The sequence below is a fragment of the Paroedura picta genome, chromosome 5, assembly GCF_049243985.1.
Source record: "Paroedura picta isolate Pp20150507F chromosome 5, Ppicta_v3.0, whole genome shotgun sequence".
In the NCBI taxonomy this organism is placed as follows: domain Eukaryota; kingdom Metazoa; phylum Chordata; class Lepidosauria; order Squamata; family Gekkonidae; genus Paroedura; species Paroedura picta.
In genome coordinates, this window is record NC_135373.1 from 55,624,558 (window position 1) to 55,643,535 (window position 18,978).

The 18,978-nt window shown below is 41.9% G+C and overlaps 1 protein-coding gene across 13 annotated transcripts in view; it reads left to right on the plus strand.

The window, feature by feature from the left end:
- Positions 1-18,978, plus strand: part of MAGI2 (membrane associated guanylate kinase, WW and PDZ domain containing 2) — a 652,499-nt gene that overhangs the window by 614,546 nt on the left and 18,975 nt on the right. For all 13 annotated transcript variants that reach the window (XM_077338042.1, XM_077338044.1, XM_077338045.1 and 10 more), the window contains one exon: positions 12,660-12,798. In XM_077338042.1, the coding sequence (XP_077194157.1) occupies positions 12,660-12,798 (139 nt within the window). The remainder of the gene's footprint in view (positions 1-12,659; positions 12,799-18,978) is intronic.

Genomic DNA, 18,978 nt, shown 5'->3' on the forward strand with positions numbered 1-18,978 from the left:
GCCCGGTGCCGGGCCGTAGATCCCTCTCCCCGCCCCCCGCAGTAAAAAACTTCCCAGGCCGCAAGCTTGCGGCCCAGGAAGCTTCTTACTGTGGAAGGGGGGGGGGAGAGGGAAGCAGGGACGCGCGAGCTTTTTTATTTGTTTTGACTGCAAGTACATTGAACTATTGCTGTTTATGTGGGGGGGAGGGCAGGAACCCAAGTGAACCCAGTTCATGGGTAAAAATGGAGGCAATCAGCAATCTCAAAGCACAGAAAACGGCCTCAATATGATGTTAAAATGAGGTAAGACTGTACTGTGGAAATGGTCCTATAGAGTTTTGAGAGCTAATGGGCGTTCTGAGTAGATGTTCTGAGTAGATGTGTCTTCCCCCAAGCCTGAAGTTCTACAATTTTTTCCTGGGTGTGTCTCCTTCTGAATTCAATAAAATAACTAGTGTAGGGACCAGTAGTCTACAAAAATTGTTGATGGAACTCATCCAAGTGTTCAGCAGCTGCCTTTTTTTCTGAAGCAGAGAAATAATTCCTGATGTTATTGTATTTGGAGCACTGAAAATCATCATTTTTCAGTAATCTCTTGGCAACTGAGAGGGGAAGCGCATATAGCCTGTAACACTGATGGACTTCAGAGGAGCAATATGTAAATATCAACCATGCACCTGCAGTGATTATTTGTAAAAAAAAATAATTTTAATTTACTAGTCTCTTCATATTCTGTTTTTGTGTGCGGTTGTATATTCAGAAACAAGTCAAAGAACTAAAAGCTGAAACAGCTGTAAACTTATGAAAGAACTATCATTAGACAGTGAAGTCATTTTCTAGAGATAATATCTATTTGATCACATATTATGGTCACGTGTCTGATAATTCTGGACATGTTTTGCAATTTCTCCAGCTCTTGCTAGCCACATAGAAGGGATAATGTAGGGGGAAACCCATCACATATTTCACTTAGATAAGATGTCATTCATAGTTTTGCAATAAATACTAGGGTCACTGTGCAGTGAGAAGCAATAGCAAACCACATCTGCATGACTCTTGCCTTGAAAACTACAGGGTTGCCATAGGTCAGCTGTTACTTGACAGCAAAAAATAGGCAGACAGGCTGCAGTTGATGGGATGGAGGCTGAAATCCATTGAGCAAACTCAGGTAAGAGACAGAAAACTGTGAAGACAATAAAAGGCAATATTATATTTTAAAGGATATGCTAGATAGAGGCTCTTCACTGTGCATCACTGGATGGGTCAATAGACTCAGTGGAAACAAATGGAGTAACAGGGATAGGTCTACAAGCTGAACTCATCAGGGATTAAAGGAGAGGTATTCATTTATAGAGGAAACACTGGGACCGCAGAAGGAGGAGAAAACAATTTAAAGTACTGTCTAAGGACAAATGTGCTGTGCAGTCTCATTTTCCACTTGTCCTTGGGAACATCCCAGCATTTGATAATGAGATATTTGACTAAAGAAGAGATTGTTTGTTTGTTTTTTTGCCCACAGTTACAGGGATATGGAGATTCTCAGGGGACATGTAGAATTCAGACTTCATAGAAGTGTTTCTTTTTACATAACAATGTTTCCAGTACAACAAGTTTGCAAACTATACAGTTCCCACTGGTAAGGAGTTTTGCATTCTCTGTGTCAAACCCTCTAAGGTGATTATTTGTCAGAGTTGGAAAATCACAAGATGGGAAATTAAGGGTCCTCCATCTCACCTTGAAGTCTCTCACTTTCTATGCCTGGTAAAAGTTACATTTTTAAAAACAAAATAAAACCACAGTTAATGTCTGCAGACATCCAGATAACATTCCTGACTAAACACACACACCACCACCACCACCACCACCCCAAGACATGAAGATGCTTTGTGTTGTCATAGTTCTAATGTTACAGCTTGAGAGTATGCTTAGATGCATGCCTGCACATTGGACGCCCAGATGGCATCTGTGGCATGTAACACATTTAACCTGCTGAGAATTTTGTGCTAGCCATGGCCTCTTCTTTAAAAGGGATGTTTAATGGCGGGTTCTGTGCTGTTGCCATGGGCAGTCTACACATTGGGAGGGGAGGATTGCAGTGGCTTCTGACAAGGACTGAGGAAGAGTTGTTCTATGCTCTTCAACCCACAGGATGAAAGATCTGGGGTATGAATTCAGATCTTAGATAATTCCCCAGACCCTTAAAAAGCATCACATTTACCCTTAAAAACCACCATTAAGTGTGGGCCATCAGATAGAAAGGTCTTGTGGAAGGTATGCATGAGATGTGCAACTTATTTTCATTTATCTCACTAAGAAACAGTATTTCACTTTCTTCATCTTGCCAGCTCAACCCTTTGAAACATTGTCTTCATGGTCTGTTGGTGTAGTAGGCACCCTTGGGCCTGAACAGGGAAAACTCAATTTCCAAACTCATTCTTAGCCATTAAGCTCATGGGGTGGCATTGAGCAAGTCCTGATTTTATTTACTTAGTTCACTTGTACCTAACCTTTCTCCCTAGTGAGCACATGAAGCATAATTTTCTCCGTTTTTATCATCACAACAACCCTGTGAGGTAGGATAGGCTGAAAATTTGTGACTGGCCCAAGGCCACCTGACAAGCTTTCAAAGCAGAGGAGGAATTCAAACCTGGGTCTCCCAGATCCTGGTCTGACACTCTAATCCAGCCTTTTTCTGCCTTTTGACCATGGAGGAGCCCCTGTTTTCTAGACTTTGAAGAGCCCTGGAAGTGATGTCAGCTGGCCACACCTCCCTGCCATGACCCTGGAAGTGACACATCACTGGAAGCAACATCACCATCTGTGTTAATGGGCAGACTCAAGAAAGACTAGGGGAGAGAGGAAATGATTTAAGCTGGAAGTAAGCATGCAGGCTCCACCCCCATCCCAGGTGCAAAAACCTTGAGAAAACTTATATTTGGGAGGTCAAACAATGGAAGTGGCAGTTCCCTAGCTAGTGGCTGAATTCATTAAGGCAGGAGGGAAAGGCTGTGGACCCCGTCCAGAGCTCCCATGGATCTCCTAGGGTCTGTGGACCCCTGGTTGGAAATCCTTGCTCTAGTTACTACATCATGCTATCAATGTTATCAGCCCCCAAAGAATAAATAGATAGATGGCCTCCTTTTGCTTCACATTTTCCCTTCCAGGGCTAATAACAGTATGGCTTGCTGTACTTTGTGGTGGTGGTTTTGATAAGTGAAACCACTTCTGGGTTTAAATTCTCTCATGCTTTGTACCATGGCCCCCTCAACCATACACATTGGGAATGACCCAAGTGTGGGTCTCCCAGTGCCACATCTGGTTTAGGACCCTTGTCATAAATATAGTGAGACTTTCATCTACTAGCTTCCCATAAACAAGTCCCAAGGATTCTTCTGATGTAATGTGGACCAATTAATTGACCAATAGTGCAGTCCTAAGAAAGGTTCAATGGACTCTGCTTCAGGTGGCACTACAGAGTTATTTTGTCAGTGGCAAAGAAATGCAGAATGAGTTCCTCTAGGATTCTAATATGAGCTTCTTGTGGTGCAAAGTGGTAATGCAGCAGAAATGCTAGCTGAAGCTGTCTGTCCATGAGGCTGGGAGTTCAATCCCAGCAGCCAGCTCAAGGTTGACTCAGCCTTCCATCCTTCCGAGGTCGGTAAAATGAGTACCCAGCTTGCTGGGGGGTAAACGGTAACGACTGGGGAAGGCACTGGCAAACCACCCCGTATTTAATCTGCCATGAAAACGCTAAAGGGTGTCACTCCAAGGGTCAGACATGAGTCGGTGCTTTCACAGGGGATACCTTTACCTTTAGGATTCTAATTCTATTTCAGCTGTGCTGATGATGTCATCATAAATCAGAAGCAAATAAGTGATCTATTATATAGTATCTTTACAAGAACTTGAAGGAATTCGGTAGGCTATTTTTAAGGAAAGTTGAGTTGGAGAAAACTGTTTTTTTGCAGGTTTGATTAATGTGATAACTTTGGAGAAGTCTGCTCAGTGTGAATCATCATAGTCTCTATAATTCTAAGGGTCTTTATCTCTTTGAAAGAAACTTTAACTGGTAATCTGAGTTTTTAAAATGTTTAACGTAGGTTTTTTCCAAAAAAGAAGATACTGAAATGTCAAGAGGTATTGTATCTAAACTTGCATCGACTTTTTTTTTTTTTTGCTCTGACAAGTGAATTAATATTAACATTAGGAAATTATGTTTAAGGTTTTCAGTAGGCATGGGTGGTTTAATTCTCTGCCCTTGCAACTCTGGAGAGGTAGAGTCCATTGCTTCTTAGGTGCCTGTCTTATATATCTGCAAGCACTAGGTTTATTCTTCCCTTATCAGAGATGCCCCTGAGAGCATTGGCAGAGGAAAAGTCAGATTCCTCCTATGGAGTAGAAAGGCCCCCATAATCAAGCAGGCTGCCAAATATTGTTCACACATATATAGCTCAGGGGGAAGACATTATATCAGTAATGATTTAGATGTACTTTATTATCAGATTTTAAATTTGTAACCTTAAATGTTAAATTTGCCTTTTGTAAATTTAAATTTGGAGATTCTTTTACTTTCTCTACTGTATTTTAGTAAATGCTTGCATCTGGCCATAGTGCTGTATCAAATAAACTTACTGACTAACCTTTTAAATTAGACTCCACATTTATATGGTGCTTAACATGGGGGTACTCCAGAAGACAACCCGGATGTAGCAGGTTCAGAACACATAATGTCAGGTGTTGGCTGGTGTGAATATAACCTTCCCTGTCATCAAATATTTACAGTAGTTATCAGTTTTGCTGGCATCGATAAGGATCAAAGCCAGTCAGACTTCCATCACAAAACACTGTGTTTACCTCTGCAGTACGGGGAAATTTTGTATCATATGTTTATCTTTTTTATGTTTCACATTCTTCTATAGCAACTTGCTTCTTCCATGTCGCTGTTTCATGAGAGGAAATAGGCTTTATTTCCCCCTTTCATTATAATTGGCCATAAAATCAAATTTCCTTTAAAAAGCAGTGTTGCATCTGGAATTACATTCCATCTAATACAGGATAAATCATCTTTCATATTATTTGTTTGTTTATTTATTTATTTAAATTTATATATCGCCCTCCCCGGAGGCTCAGGGCGGTTTACATGGAACATATGAACAATACATAAAACAATCTATAACATATGAGTAACCATGCAATAATATTAATAACAGGTAGTTGTAACAATAAACGGTGTAAAAAATGCTACAGTACAGTGGTGCAAGCAGGTCCTGAGCACTCTGGTGGAGCTCTGAGAGGGAGGGGAGGGGAGCAGAGGCCCTTCATTCGCTGTTGGTTGTGCCTGGTCTCAACCAAATGCCTGGCGGAAGAGCTCCCTTTTGCAGGCCCTGCGGAACTGTTTATGCATAGGGCAATTCAGATCCATAAAGTCCTTAGCCAAAAACATCATAAATTGTTGGAAGGCTGACAAACACATTATATAGGCTAAAGGCACCCTTGTTGTTGTTCCTCCAGTGCTGGTGTTCACAGGGCTACTTCTTCTGAATCTGGAGGTTCCCTTTGGTCATCACAATTCATAGCTTCCATGAATTTCTTGTATCCGCAACTCTGATGATCACAACTTGTGAGTAGGCCATGAGTCAGACCTGCAGGGAGTCAAGCAATCCTAATAATTGACTAAGTTGGTGAACTCAAAATAATTGACTAAGTTGGTGAACTCCAAAATAAAACTAGTGCACACTCAAAAAGATTGGCATACATATATTTAATATATATACATATATATACATATATATATACATATATACATATATACACACACACACACACACACACACACACACACACATATATATATATATATATATATATATATATATATATACACACACATATATATATATACACACACACACGTATATATATACATATATATATGATGTATTTTTATTTGATCATATGTTCTTTTTCTTGATTCTCATCATATCATATATTGACAATCTGTTTGTTTGATATCCTGATTGTATTTGTTTGTTTTGTAGGGAATTTTTGTTAGGCTAATCTTTGAAAAGTCAATAAAATTAAGATTGGGACTGTGATATCTATTTTCTGCTAAGTAGTGTTCATTTTTCTTATGTTTTATTGCTAATCTGCCTTTAACCACATTACATGTATTATTTAATCCTACATTGTCAGGTGATGACAGGTATTTGCGTTATCCAGAACTAAATTGGCAAGCCAAACACCACACTGTGCAATCATTTCTTCATTGTTTAAAATTCAGTGAATCACCGTTTAAATTGATTCCCTTGAAAAACACTGCAGGCATAATTCAATCAAAATTAAGCACATTTCAGTCTCATTGATTTCAGAAGGAAATGTTTAGAGTTTGACCTGTGATGGTTTATTTACATACAAGTCAAAATATTTGCCTTTAATTATGGGTTATAGATTTATCTTGGCTCTTTGATTTTCAGTGGTTTGGATCCACTCAGTCTTTCCCAGTTCCCTTTCCTGTTGTAGGCCTGGTTCTACATGACTTTTGTACATGATTGCTAGCATAGTCTTTTTGAGGGGTCAAAGAGGACCACTCCTTTTTTTTAGTAGCAGAACAACTGGTTGGATTCAACTCAATGTCAAAATTAGCCTTATTTCATAAATTAGAGGCTTATAATGTCATGTTTCATTATATATATACGTAGTTCAGATATATATATATCTGACCTTGAGAATTTATGTAAGAATTGGGGGGTTCTGAGAAAAGCAGCATGCTTTTGAAGAATGGATAATTTTTTGGACTATGGTTTGTCCACTGTATTTGACTCCATTTTTCTTAATGAATAATTTTATTAAAAGTAGATATGAAATATGAGTGACCTCTAGAATTCTGTCAGAAATAACTGTATGGTGGAGCCAGAATTGCTTAGGCTAAAAGGGATTGGCTAGTCTGGGATATCTCTAGGTTTATTTGGCATGCTGCCGCAGCCTCTCATCTAATATTTCTGTTGATGTATTAACAGCATGATGAAGTGGATGCTCTAACATCATTTGGTGTCAAATATATAAAGGAGAATAATTAGGCTGACTACTTTCCCTATAGCAAGGGAATTGCTGTTACCCTTCACAAATTTCCATGGTATCAATTAGAGCAGGGGTAGTCAACCTGTGGTCCTCCAGATGTTCATGGACTACAATTCCCTTCAGCCTCTGCCAGCAAACGCTGGCAGGGGCTCATGGGAATTGTAGTCCATGAACATCTGGAGGACCACAGGTTGACTACCCCTAAATTAGAGAAGAATGATTTAGTTCAAAGATTTCTGAAAAAGTGCACATCCAGCTGTTTTCACAAGTAATCCAAATGGCTTTCCTTAAGACAGAACTTTCCTTCCATTTTTCATCCCTATCTGTTGTTGTGATTATTACTGTGTAATAATATGAACACAGGCTAGCAAGAAGTGCAAAACATAGCAAAAAAAGGCTTCTTTAGTTAAATTTCAGGTAAGAAAGAGAGTAGGACCTCTGTAGGACCACTGCAAGGAAAAGAAAGTGAAATTATAACAGATGATGATGAAGAGAGGGCTGAACTGCTTAACTCCTATTTCTCTTGTGAGGGAAATAGTGCTCACTGTGGCAAAAACATATCACAACAGGGGGGATGGGAATGGTGGCCTAGGATCACTAATATAGGATGTGGGAGACTTGTCTTGGCAGTAGTATGTTTGAAAAGGATCTAGGAGTCTTAGTAGACCATACATTGAACATAAATCAGCAGTGTGACTCGATGGCTAAAGAGGCAAATGGGATTTGGGGCTGTATTAAATGGAGTATCGTGTCCAGATCACGGGAGGTGATGGTACCACTTTACTCTGCTCTGATTCGGCCTCACTTGGAGTACTGTGTTCAGTTTTGAGATGTAGACAAACCAGAGTGTGTCCAGGGGAGGGCAACAAAGGTGGTTTAATTCTGTGCTGAGAGTGTATCTCATGTGCGTCAGAAAAAAGCACTGGAATCTTTGCAAGAAGTCTGGCTTGGCCATATCTCAAATTGCAGAACACCATCTACCAGTCAAATATCTGGCTGTGACAATTCATCATCATCATCATCATCATCATCATCACCATCATCCTATAAGGTTCGAGTGTCCAGAGTGTTCTATGTTCATTATCTTGTTATAACCAACCTATATGGTAGGCCAGTGCTATTGGCACATGTCCAACCCTGCAGTGCCATAGCACTTAAGTCTTTGGAACAGGAGGCAATGATTTCCATTGATTCCCCCACCCCCTTCATTCTGGTATTTTTTACTGTCTCCCAGGAACAAATTTGGGGTCAAGAGCAGTGAGGAAGGGGTGAAGCGGGCAAGTTCTAGTCTACAAACTCTGTGGACAGTCTTGGCATGTTGCATAAATGAGGCTGACAGTGAGACAGTAATTTGTTGAATGCCCCTCTTCCCTTCGATTCATTGCTGAGGGACCACTCAGCTGTTATATTATTACATGCAAAAGCATCCTGAATTCTGCATCTGCTTGCTACTGGATGGGAAACTATCACTAGTTAAATTTCGCCAAGATAGAAGGTGTCCGTCAGAGGAAGAGGCAGCCCCATGCTGTGAGGCCTCTTTCACAAGGCAACACCTTCTTTTCCTGTCAGCAGGATGGATTGGGCATAGGGGAGATGGTGGAAGAAGACAGTGAACATTTAATGTGGAAACTACAGTGTGCACATAAACAAGAGATGTCACTTTCCATAGGTAATTAGTCTATTTCAAGAGGTTTAATTATAAAATACATTAAGCTGGCGGCTGACAGAGGTGCCTTTTATGCACAATCACTGTGGGCTTTTTTGCCATTAAATTTCCCCACTTAACATAGGTGTAAAGCCCCACACATGCAATTATGTTTATTTCTGGTGCAGCAGGAAAGTGGTGTGCCTGTAATGAGTTTTTCTGTTGGCAGAGGCATGCTCATTCAAGAATGGCACAGTGGGCACTGGGCTTCAAGTTAGGCTACCGTAATTGCTCTGGAACTTCATAAACCAGTCATGCATGTCCACAGAAAAATATTTACTAATCCACTAAACCTGTTTAGAAGCCAGCATTTATTGCAAGTCATCACATGCTCCAATTAATCGTCTGCTCTTTCTTCTGACATTCCAATTCCATCTTTCCCTGCCCATTTCTTCCCATCTCAATTGATTGATATTAGCTCTGTTCCTTGCTTTCTACCCTTATTATGATTTTTCCTGCATAGGATAAGCATAAAAGCTGCATAAATTAATGTATGTACATTTACTGCATGTACAAACAACAAAATATTCCACACAAAGTGGTCTCCTCTGTTTTTAACTTCTTCTCTATGTGTGTGTGCATGCATGTGCCTACAAGTGTGCCTTTCATCCTCAAGCTAAAGCTCAAAGTAGATAGGATGACAGGAAATGCACAAACAGCACGTCTTCTCTCTGTGTGTGTGTTTTGTTTTAATGGATCAATGGCACCCATGGATCACTCAAATTATATTTTGGACCTGGCTGCAGGAGGTCACCTTATTCTTCCATGTTGTTTTGCCATCCCCAGGAAACAACCAGTCAAGACATTGTGAGTTTTGTATCTGGATCTCCCTGTTATGTTTAAAATTTTTTAAATTATAAATCTTTATTTTTATATCCCACCATCCCTAAACGCTCAGGGCAGGTAACAACAAGGGATAAAATCACAGAATCACAGATTTCTGAATTCTCAGATCAGGGATACAGGGAGCTGATTCGAACTGGGAACATAGGAGGAGGGTGTGTGTAAGTGCTGTCAAGCCACTTCCAAATTATGGTGACCCTACAAATTGATGACCTCCCAAACATCCAAATTTTAACAACCTAGCTCACGTCTTACAAACTGAGGGCCATGGCTTCCATGATTGACTCAATCCATCTCATGTTGTATCTTCATCTTTTCCTGCTGCCTTCAAATTTTCCTAGCATTATTCTCTTTTCCAATGAGTCCTCTTCTAATACTGTGACTGAAGTAGGATAGTTAGTTAATTTTATCTCCTAGGGAGAGTCAAGTCACAGCTAAATTATTGCAACCCTGTAGAGTTTTTGAGGCAAAAGATGCTCAAGGGTGGTCTCCCACTGTCTGTTTTTGTGTCACGCATCTTTTGGGCAGTCCATATAAGGGGGCATTAAGCCTCCCCTTAGTGCAGGGCTTTTGGGGCCCAATCTGCACCAGGCCCTGGAGATCAGCAGCTTGGCGGCAACATCAGTAGACATGGGGATTACCCCTGGATCCATACTGATGCTGCCCCGGCCTTTTCTGCCCATGAAAAATCGTCCACAATGCCCAAACCTCTTGTTATTACTTAGATATTTGGAGGTCCAAAGTGGCTAAATATTGTTCTCCCTGCCACAACAATCCTGTGTGAGGCCACCCAGCAAGCTTCCATGACAAACTGAGGATTCAACTCTGGGTCTTCCAGATTCTAGTGTGATAGACCTACATCATGGGGACTATGTTTAGCATTCAAGCTGTAGTGTAAATGTTAGAATGTTGGGCTTAAATGTGAGAGACCCAGGCTCCGGGCTCTTTTCAGCTGTACATTTGTAATGTGGGCATTTTCAGTGACTTCAATTGTGTTTGATCATCTGAGGCCCTCATAATTGAAGGAGACTCTCTTCTGGAATGAACTGATATACCTGCTCATCACTCTCCTCTGACTGTGGTGGAGGAAAATGTTATCAAGTTGTAGCCAATTTATGAAGAGCACAAAGAGTTTCTAAGGCAAAAGACCCATAGAGTGGCTTGCTACTCCCTGCCTCTGCATAGCACCCCTTGCTTCCTTGGTCGTCTCCCATCAAGTACTAACCAAGGCTCACCTGGCTTAGCTTCCAAGATCTGACAGGCTAGCCTGTCGAGGCCCTCTGGTTATAGCTCTCTTAAATATGAATCTGTTTTTAGCTTGTTTAAACCAGTCTTTTTCCACTGTAGCTCCATCTCTCTAAAACAGCCTGTTGGAGGAGATTAAGTGGGCTTCCTGACAAGCACATTTTTGTAAGCATTGTACAGTGTTTATTTAAAATGGATTCAAATGGAGGCTTGTACAGAGGCCTCTACTGCTGGTAGTGTTTGGTGGCAATTGGCTTGCTTGTCTGCCTTTGAATTATTATGTTTAATGGTTTTGCACAGTATGGCTAGCATTGAGTCGCATTGAGCAAGGCAGGGTAGGAATTTGTCACTAAATAAATAAGAGATAGGGGTTGGTTTCCAAGTTTTCAGCCCAAAAGCTCAGCAAAAACTGTTTCTCTTGAAGGAGGATATGGATGGTGGGATTAGCACATGGAACAATTGGTTTGGGGGCTGTTGTTGTAAACTTTTCAATAGCTGCACCTCCCTAGACTCTGTTTCACAGTTTCACTATAAAAATTGTGTTCCTGTGATCAGCATCCATATGGCATCCATGTTGACAACACTCTCTGTGCAGAGAACTCTCCCCACCCTGTGCAACAGCAGAACAGGTGTGCTACCCGCAGGCTGATCAATGTGCTGAATTAGTCTGTTCAGCTGTGTGTCCCTTTTGCTGTATCTTGTTCAAACAATCCAACCTAGGTTGTACATCATTGTGTGCAGTGACAGCCAAATGTTCTGGCAAAAGTGAATTACCATTTTCTTGAGCCGAAAAATATCGACAAGCCCACTATTCTACTGTTGATACAAGTCTTCTTTGAGTGAGCCTACATACAGTCACACTGGTGGACGATAACCCTAGCTTATCATTACAGACAGCTGTGAGGTTTAGGGAACAATCCACTCTTGGGAACACAATCTACACTGACTTAAAGTTCCCTGATGGAAGAAAGGTGGGGTAAACATGCAATCGGTAAATAACCAAATCCCAGTTTCCTGAATTCTATTATACCCAGAAATGGAATTTGCAGTGGAATTACACAGAGAGCCAGGCTGACTCATTTGCAGGAGGGAAAGGGCTTTTCCGTGGGATACAGGTCTTTTTAGTGCATGAAGAAAGGAAGCAAATAGGGCTAGATTTCTGCACATCTTGCTTTGTAGTTTCCCAGTGGGAATAACACACTTGTAGCCACCCCTCTTCCTTCTAACGAAATCCCAAACAAGTCCAAGAATTTTTGTTCATAAAAATAACCAGGTCACATTACCATTCAGGTAAAGTTAAGCACATTTGATGCTCATTGATTCCATTAGAAGAAAGGTTCCTTCACTGAAAACAAAAGGACTGATGGGCACTGTGATTCAATTAACTGTTCTGACAATGTAAATGTGAAGAAACAACTTAAAATATGAGTGTAAATGCCATTAACAGCCCTACAATCAGGACTGGGTTGGCCAAGTTCTAGTATTGGACAGTAGGCAAGATGCAGTAGTACTAGCATATAAGAGCACCATGGGTCAGTAGGTTGAGTGCCTTCAGAAATGCCTCCATCTCTTCCCTATGTGTCTGTACAAGTTTTGCAGCCAGGGCTGGAAGGCCCTCTTAAAGTTCAGAGGGGGTGCAGAGAGGACCCTAGAGTGACCATCTGTATCCCAGACAGAGATAAATTGTATGTTTGGTGTGTATAGAGCAATCCTGAACTATCAAATATGCATTATATACATTTGCATGCTAGTCAACTTTGCTTATCAGTCAGCTTTTACTAATATGGCATTTTTTCCCTCCCCTGCAGGTGGGGGATCAAATAATTGAAATCAATGGGGAAAGCACAAGAGACATGACACACGCCAGAGCAATAGAGCTAATTAAATCTGGTGGCAGGAGAGTGCGGCTGCTATTGAAACGTGGAACTGGACAAGTCCCGGAATATGGTGGGTTTTCACTTTTTTCATTATCTATGCCCTTGTGTTTAAATTTTCATTTATTCAATGCTATGCATTAATGGTGCACTGAAGTCCCAAAGCCACTTGTTATCCAGCTACCACACTGTTAGGTTTATCTAACTAATTGTATGTGACTTACTTGTAAATATATCTCTGCATCATAGGTCTGGTCACATTACTTCCAACTTTGCTAGACCCACTGCCTCATTAGATATGAAGTTGGAAATATCTGACTTGGGGTAGGGAAGCCCTCTATCAGCTCCTGAGAAGCATGTTGTGAAGGCTGACTTTCGAAGGGGTTCATATTCATGCGTTGAATGTATAAATATACAGTTTACTCTACTTTCCTAAGCAGAATTACACTCTTCTAAAATCCATTGAAGGCCCAGTCTGCACACAATGGATAATGCACTTTCAATGTGCTTTGGCAGCTGGGTTTTCCTGTGAAGGACCCATTATGCACGGGGGTTTTAGCGCACATTCGGGGTGGAATGGCGGCTACTAAAATCACCGATAACGCATGGAGCCAGCTGCAACCGGCCGCAGCTTCGGTGCATGCCGCCGAAAAAGCCGCGTCAGTGAAACGTGGAAGAAAGTGCAGCTTCCGGGTGACCGGGGCGCAACCAGAAGCGGTGCCCGGATCGCCGCGTGCATACTCGGTTACTCTGGGTTTTGCCACCGTCGTGCCCCGCCCCGTACATAACTGGTATGCGTCGCGTCTTCCCCCTCCGCGTTTTCCATGTGACCTGAAATCGCCGTTTCGGCGGCCGTGCATAATGGGCCAAGAACAGGAAAATCTCCTTCTAAAGTGCATTGAAAGTGCATTATCTATTGTGTGCAGAATAGGCCGAAGTTACTGGGCTTAGAAGGGGAGAAGCTGCTTAGGAAGGCACAGGTAGTTAGTAATCAGAACAGTAACTTCTGGAATAAATTACAATTTCCATCTTCAGGGAATGCTTTCAGTTTCAGATAATGCTTTTGATTTCTGCTGTTCGTGTAGGTAGATGTTTATTTTCCATGGGGGAGGGATAATTAATTTTATCTTAATATTTATCAACTTATGAATGAATGAATGATGTTTAAGTGAGGTCACAATATTACTCAAAACCAAACTCATAGAGAAATCCTTTTTAATTGTTGGTTTTGAGTTTGAAAAAGAGAGATCAGGTAGAAAGGTAGGATTCTAAATAGCAAAATAAATAATCAGTAATATTATATACTAATTACAGGAGTGTATTTTTTCCAGTACATGTATCAGAAAGTCATTGTGTTTGCTGTTAAGCAAGCATATGCAGACAAAAATGTTCATACATACTCAGGCACTTCTATTAAAAAAAGAAGGGCGAAAGATGTCATGCTATCCTTGCATACAGATCCTCTACAGAGTTAGGTGTGCCTATGCCCACTGAAACCAGCAACTTCAAGAGTGCTAAACTCTGCATGAATCAGGCTGCTAATAAGCTTGTTGCAAAATGTTTAGTTTAAGACCACAATGTAACTGCTACATTGCAGGTGGAACATTTTTCTTGGGCTTTTTTTCCTGCTGCACTATTATTCTGGACTGACCCCACCTCCAGTGGTGGTGAGGGGTCTCCCTGCCAAACCTCATTGCTCCACTACTGGTAAACTGGCCAGCAAGGGAAGGGAAGAACATTCAGCAACATGCCTGTATGACCCAGCAGTGATGTAGGAATGTCAGGGATGTCAGGAGTGACTTTCTGGGTTTAGGGCAAAACCTATATGATAGAAGCTAATTCTACCATAGAGTTGTGTGTAAAAACAAGAGCATAACTCCCCTGAGGTGCATACATCACTTCTAGGTCATATAGGCGCATCACTGAAATGCTGAGCATTCCCCGCTCCCAGTAAGTGCGCTCCCATCCTCTGCAGGCTGCATGAAGGGACCTTCAGGGCAACTACTCACCTGAATACTGAATATACAAATATTCATAATTGTGAGGAATGAAAACTTGCTGGGAGCAATACCATCATAAGAAATGTAAGGCTGTGAAGAGCAATGGAATCCTAAAAAATAAAAAAATAAAAATTTCATATTCTAATAGAAGTCCGATACTTAAATCTAATGATCAGATCTGTGAAAGGACAAATCATATCATTCTACAAACCTGAAAAGGCTCCACATTTGCAGAAAAACGTGAACTCTAAAAAAAAATACATTGCGGAGTAAATGATAAAAAGACCATCTGTAGATGTAAGCGATGTGTTTCCTCAGTGGCTGTTGCTAGGCAGGCTTGGTCAGTGGCTGTTGCTAGGCCAGGCTTAGTCTGTCAGGGTCCTTTCCAAGCCAAATTCTTCCTCAAAGATCAAAAAAGAACTCATTGGGACTAGACCTGGCTAGGTTTGCCATCTCCACTTTGGGAAATTCCAGGAGATTTTGTGGTAGCATCTGAGATAAGCTGGGAACTGGACAGGCCTCAGACAGATATTATACCATAGAGTCCAACCTCAAAAGGAGTCATTTTCTCCAGGAGAACAGATCTCTGACATCTGGAATTCTGTTGTAATTCTGGAAGATCTCCAGGATCTACCTTGAGGTTAACTACCCTAGGCCTGGCAGCAACCACAAGGTGACTTGCAACCACTATAGGAAAGCATGTGTGGTATAGCAGTTAGAGCTTCAGTGTTGGGTCTGGTAGACCCATGTTCAAATCCCCATCTTGCTGTGGAAACCCCCTAGGTCAGTGGTCCCCAACCTGCGGGCTGCGGCCCGCTGTCAGGCCGCGAAGGCCATGGCGCCGGGCCGCGGCTCCCTCTCCCCCGCCCCCGCCCCCCCCGCAGTAAAAAACTTCCCAGGCCCGGGAAGCTTCTTGCTGCGGGTGGGCGGGGAGAGGGAATCAGGGCCGGGCCGCGCATCGGGTGGCCCGATGCGCGGGCGCGGCTCGTGGGCGCGACCCGATGTGCGGGTATGGGTGCGGCCCGCGCGAGCGCGGCCCGATGCATGGGCGCGGGCGCGGCCCGATGCATGGGCGCGGCCCGTGGGCGCGGCCCGATGCGGGCGCGGCCGGTCCGTGCGGGCGCAGCCCGATGCCCTGCCGGTCCCCAGCCTCGAAATGGTTGGGGACCACTGCCCTAGGTGATTTTGGACCAGTCACATACTTTCTGCCTAACATACCTCACATATAAAAAGGAAGAAAGGGAAATAATGTAAAACGCTTTAGTATATAAATGAAGTAAATGAATATGAAGTATTTGTTTAATGTAATGTAAATGAAGTAAATGTAAGTAAAGTATGAAGTAAAATAAATAAATAATAATGTATCTGAAGATGGGAGGCAAATAAAAGGTAGGTAGATGAATGGCTGAGGAGGGAATGAAATAGAGAAAGGACAGAGGTTATCAGGGTTGCCAGGAAGAGAGAAAGAGGAAATAGTTTGAATAGGGTGGAAAATACAGAGTAAATTTAGATGCCACCCCACAAGTGCTTGAGGGTTCCCTACCATGCAAATGGATCTGGCCAAGTACCTAGGTAGAGGTACCAGCCTCCAAATGGATCTGGGGATCCCCAGGAATTACAGTTCATATCCAGTCTACAGAGATCAGTTTCCTTGGAAAAATTGGATGCTTTGAAGGGTGGACACCAAGGCATTGTACCCCACTGAGGTCCCTGTCTTCCCCAGGCTCCTTCCCCAAATCTCTAGGAGTTCTCCAGCCTAGATGTCAACCTGACACTCCCCATCCTCTACTGATGGAGAGGGGATACCTTGCAACCTGAGGTAGAGGCTGGGGAGGGGGAAGCTTAAGACAGAGGGGCAGATAAACAGATTGCTGTTGGTTGGAAAGAAGATAGGGTTGCCAACTCTAGTTTAGGAAATTCCTAGAAATTTGGGAGTAAAGCCTTTGGAGAGGAGGGTTTGAGGACAGAAAGGACCTCAGAGGGGTATTTTGCCACAGACTAGATATATTAATATAGTAAAGTAAAGGTATCCCCTGTGCAAGCACTGGGTCATGTCTGACCCTTGGGGTGACGCCCTCTAGCATTTTCATGGCAGACTCAATACAGGGTGGTTTGCCAGTGCCTTCCCCAGTCATTACCGTTTACCCCTCAGCAAGCTGGGTACTCATTTTACCAACCTCGGAAGGATGGAAGGCTGAGTCAACCTTGAGCCAGCTGCTGGGATCGAACTCCCAGCCTCACGGGCAGAGCTTTCAGACTGCATGTCTGCTGCCTTACCACTCTGCGCCACAAGAGGCTCTTAATATTAATATATTGATACATTAATGATGTAAAAACATTTTTAAAGACCTGAAAAACAACATCCAAATATTCACCATATTTAAACAACAATTTTGGTGACAAAAAGAATCTTTAGACATAATTGCAATATCTGTAGACATTTTCTAACCAGTGCAAAGATTAATAACTGAATGGTTGCACATTAGGCAAATAACACCCTACAGAGCTATTTCAGGTTTGGAAAAAGGCACAAGGGGAAGCAGGATTCCTCCCCAACATGGTCCCAATCCATGTCATGCTTCTGCTGTACTTCTAAATGTAGGGAACTCGGCTGCATCGGGTTGTATTGCTTGATGCCCATCCCTGCATAGTATATTCACAGTTCAGTGTAAAACCTAGTCTGTACCCAAAATTTGATTTGTGTGGAATAAGTTCTACATTTAATAGAAACATAACTGGGCCTCTAAATTATTGTTTAGTTTTGAAATAGTTGCCTCTCAGATTGCATAAATTCCTTGTAGCACCTTGAATATATAATTTTTGTCTTTTAAAACTTCATTTCATTCCAGTGGCTGCCTTCCCTGCCTGAGAGCCTCTTATCTTGGTTCTCAGATGGGAGTTCAATTTTTGAACCAATCTGGCAGCTTTTGAGAAGGCATGGAGTACAAAATATATGAATTAAAGTTCCTTAGCCTTGGTCAGGAATTAAAAATGGAGTCCTAGCCCAAATTTGCTACTATCCAGAGGGATACAACGGGGGGAAGCAATAATAAGAATAAATGTATGCTTTTCAAAATGATGCTTAAAAAAAAAACACTGAGGTACAACCATTGGGTCAGAAGCCTACATCTAAGGTAATTTGCTCACAAAATTTAGCCCTAGGGATATACATTGCTTTCCAGGACCCCAGAAGAGGGAAAGCCAGCTGCGGTGTACTGATTAGAGCACTGGGATAGGCAGGTTAAAATTTCCATTTATCAAGAAAGTTACTGAGTCACCAGGCTTTCTCCCTCAGTCTCAGTTAGTTTATACGATCATTCTGAAGATAAAATGAACTAAAGAAAAACCATGCATGCCACTCTGAGCTCCTTAAATCAGAAGCCCCCAAGCTCTTTGAGGATGTGGGCACCTTTGGAATTCTGACAGGTGCAGCCACAGTATAGCTGCCACAGAAGCTGCTACAGTTTAACTTCACTGACACCATGAAGATCCTTGTGCAGTGGTGGCAGCTGTTGCCAAAGAAAGGTTTTCAAAAATCTGCCCAGCCAATCAAACCTCCAGTGGCCTTGCTAGTCAAAAACCCTACTTGGCTCCACCCACTTCGGAAAAACACTGAATAGGCACCAGGAATGATGACAGCAAGCACCAGTATTGCCAGAGACACCACCTTAGGGACTGCCTTAAAGAAAGGATGGGAGTGCTAAATACATACATTATTGAAAGATAAAAATATAGTCAACTGCAAGAAAATAAAGGGAATAGCATAAATCCTCTTATAAAAGGCTGCTATAAAGAAAGATAAAGTGAAAGAAAGAAAGCCCTCATTCCAGTCAGTCTTGTTCCATGAATGCCTTTGTTTTTAATGTATTCATACCACCTCAGCAGATAAATCCTGGAACAATGAGGATTCCAGGCCAGCCAGTACTATATGTGGCTCCATCTTTACAGTGCCAGACTGCAGTATTTAAACTTACATAGAGCTAGCTTTTCTTACATTAAGGTGTCAAGGCAACTGCACCTCATAAAAGCATCAGTCATCAAAGGAATAAATATGGAAGTGGTTGATTTTAGAAGAGTGTAGATATGCATGTATCAAAAGTGATTAAAGGAACAGCTAATCCTGTAATGATCATTGGCAAATTGAATGTACTTTCCGTTAGTTGAAATTATTTTTGTTTGTGTATGCATTACATTGTATCTAGTGTTTTTTTTCCTGAAAAGGAAGCCATAACCTTTTAAATAAAACAGGGATG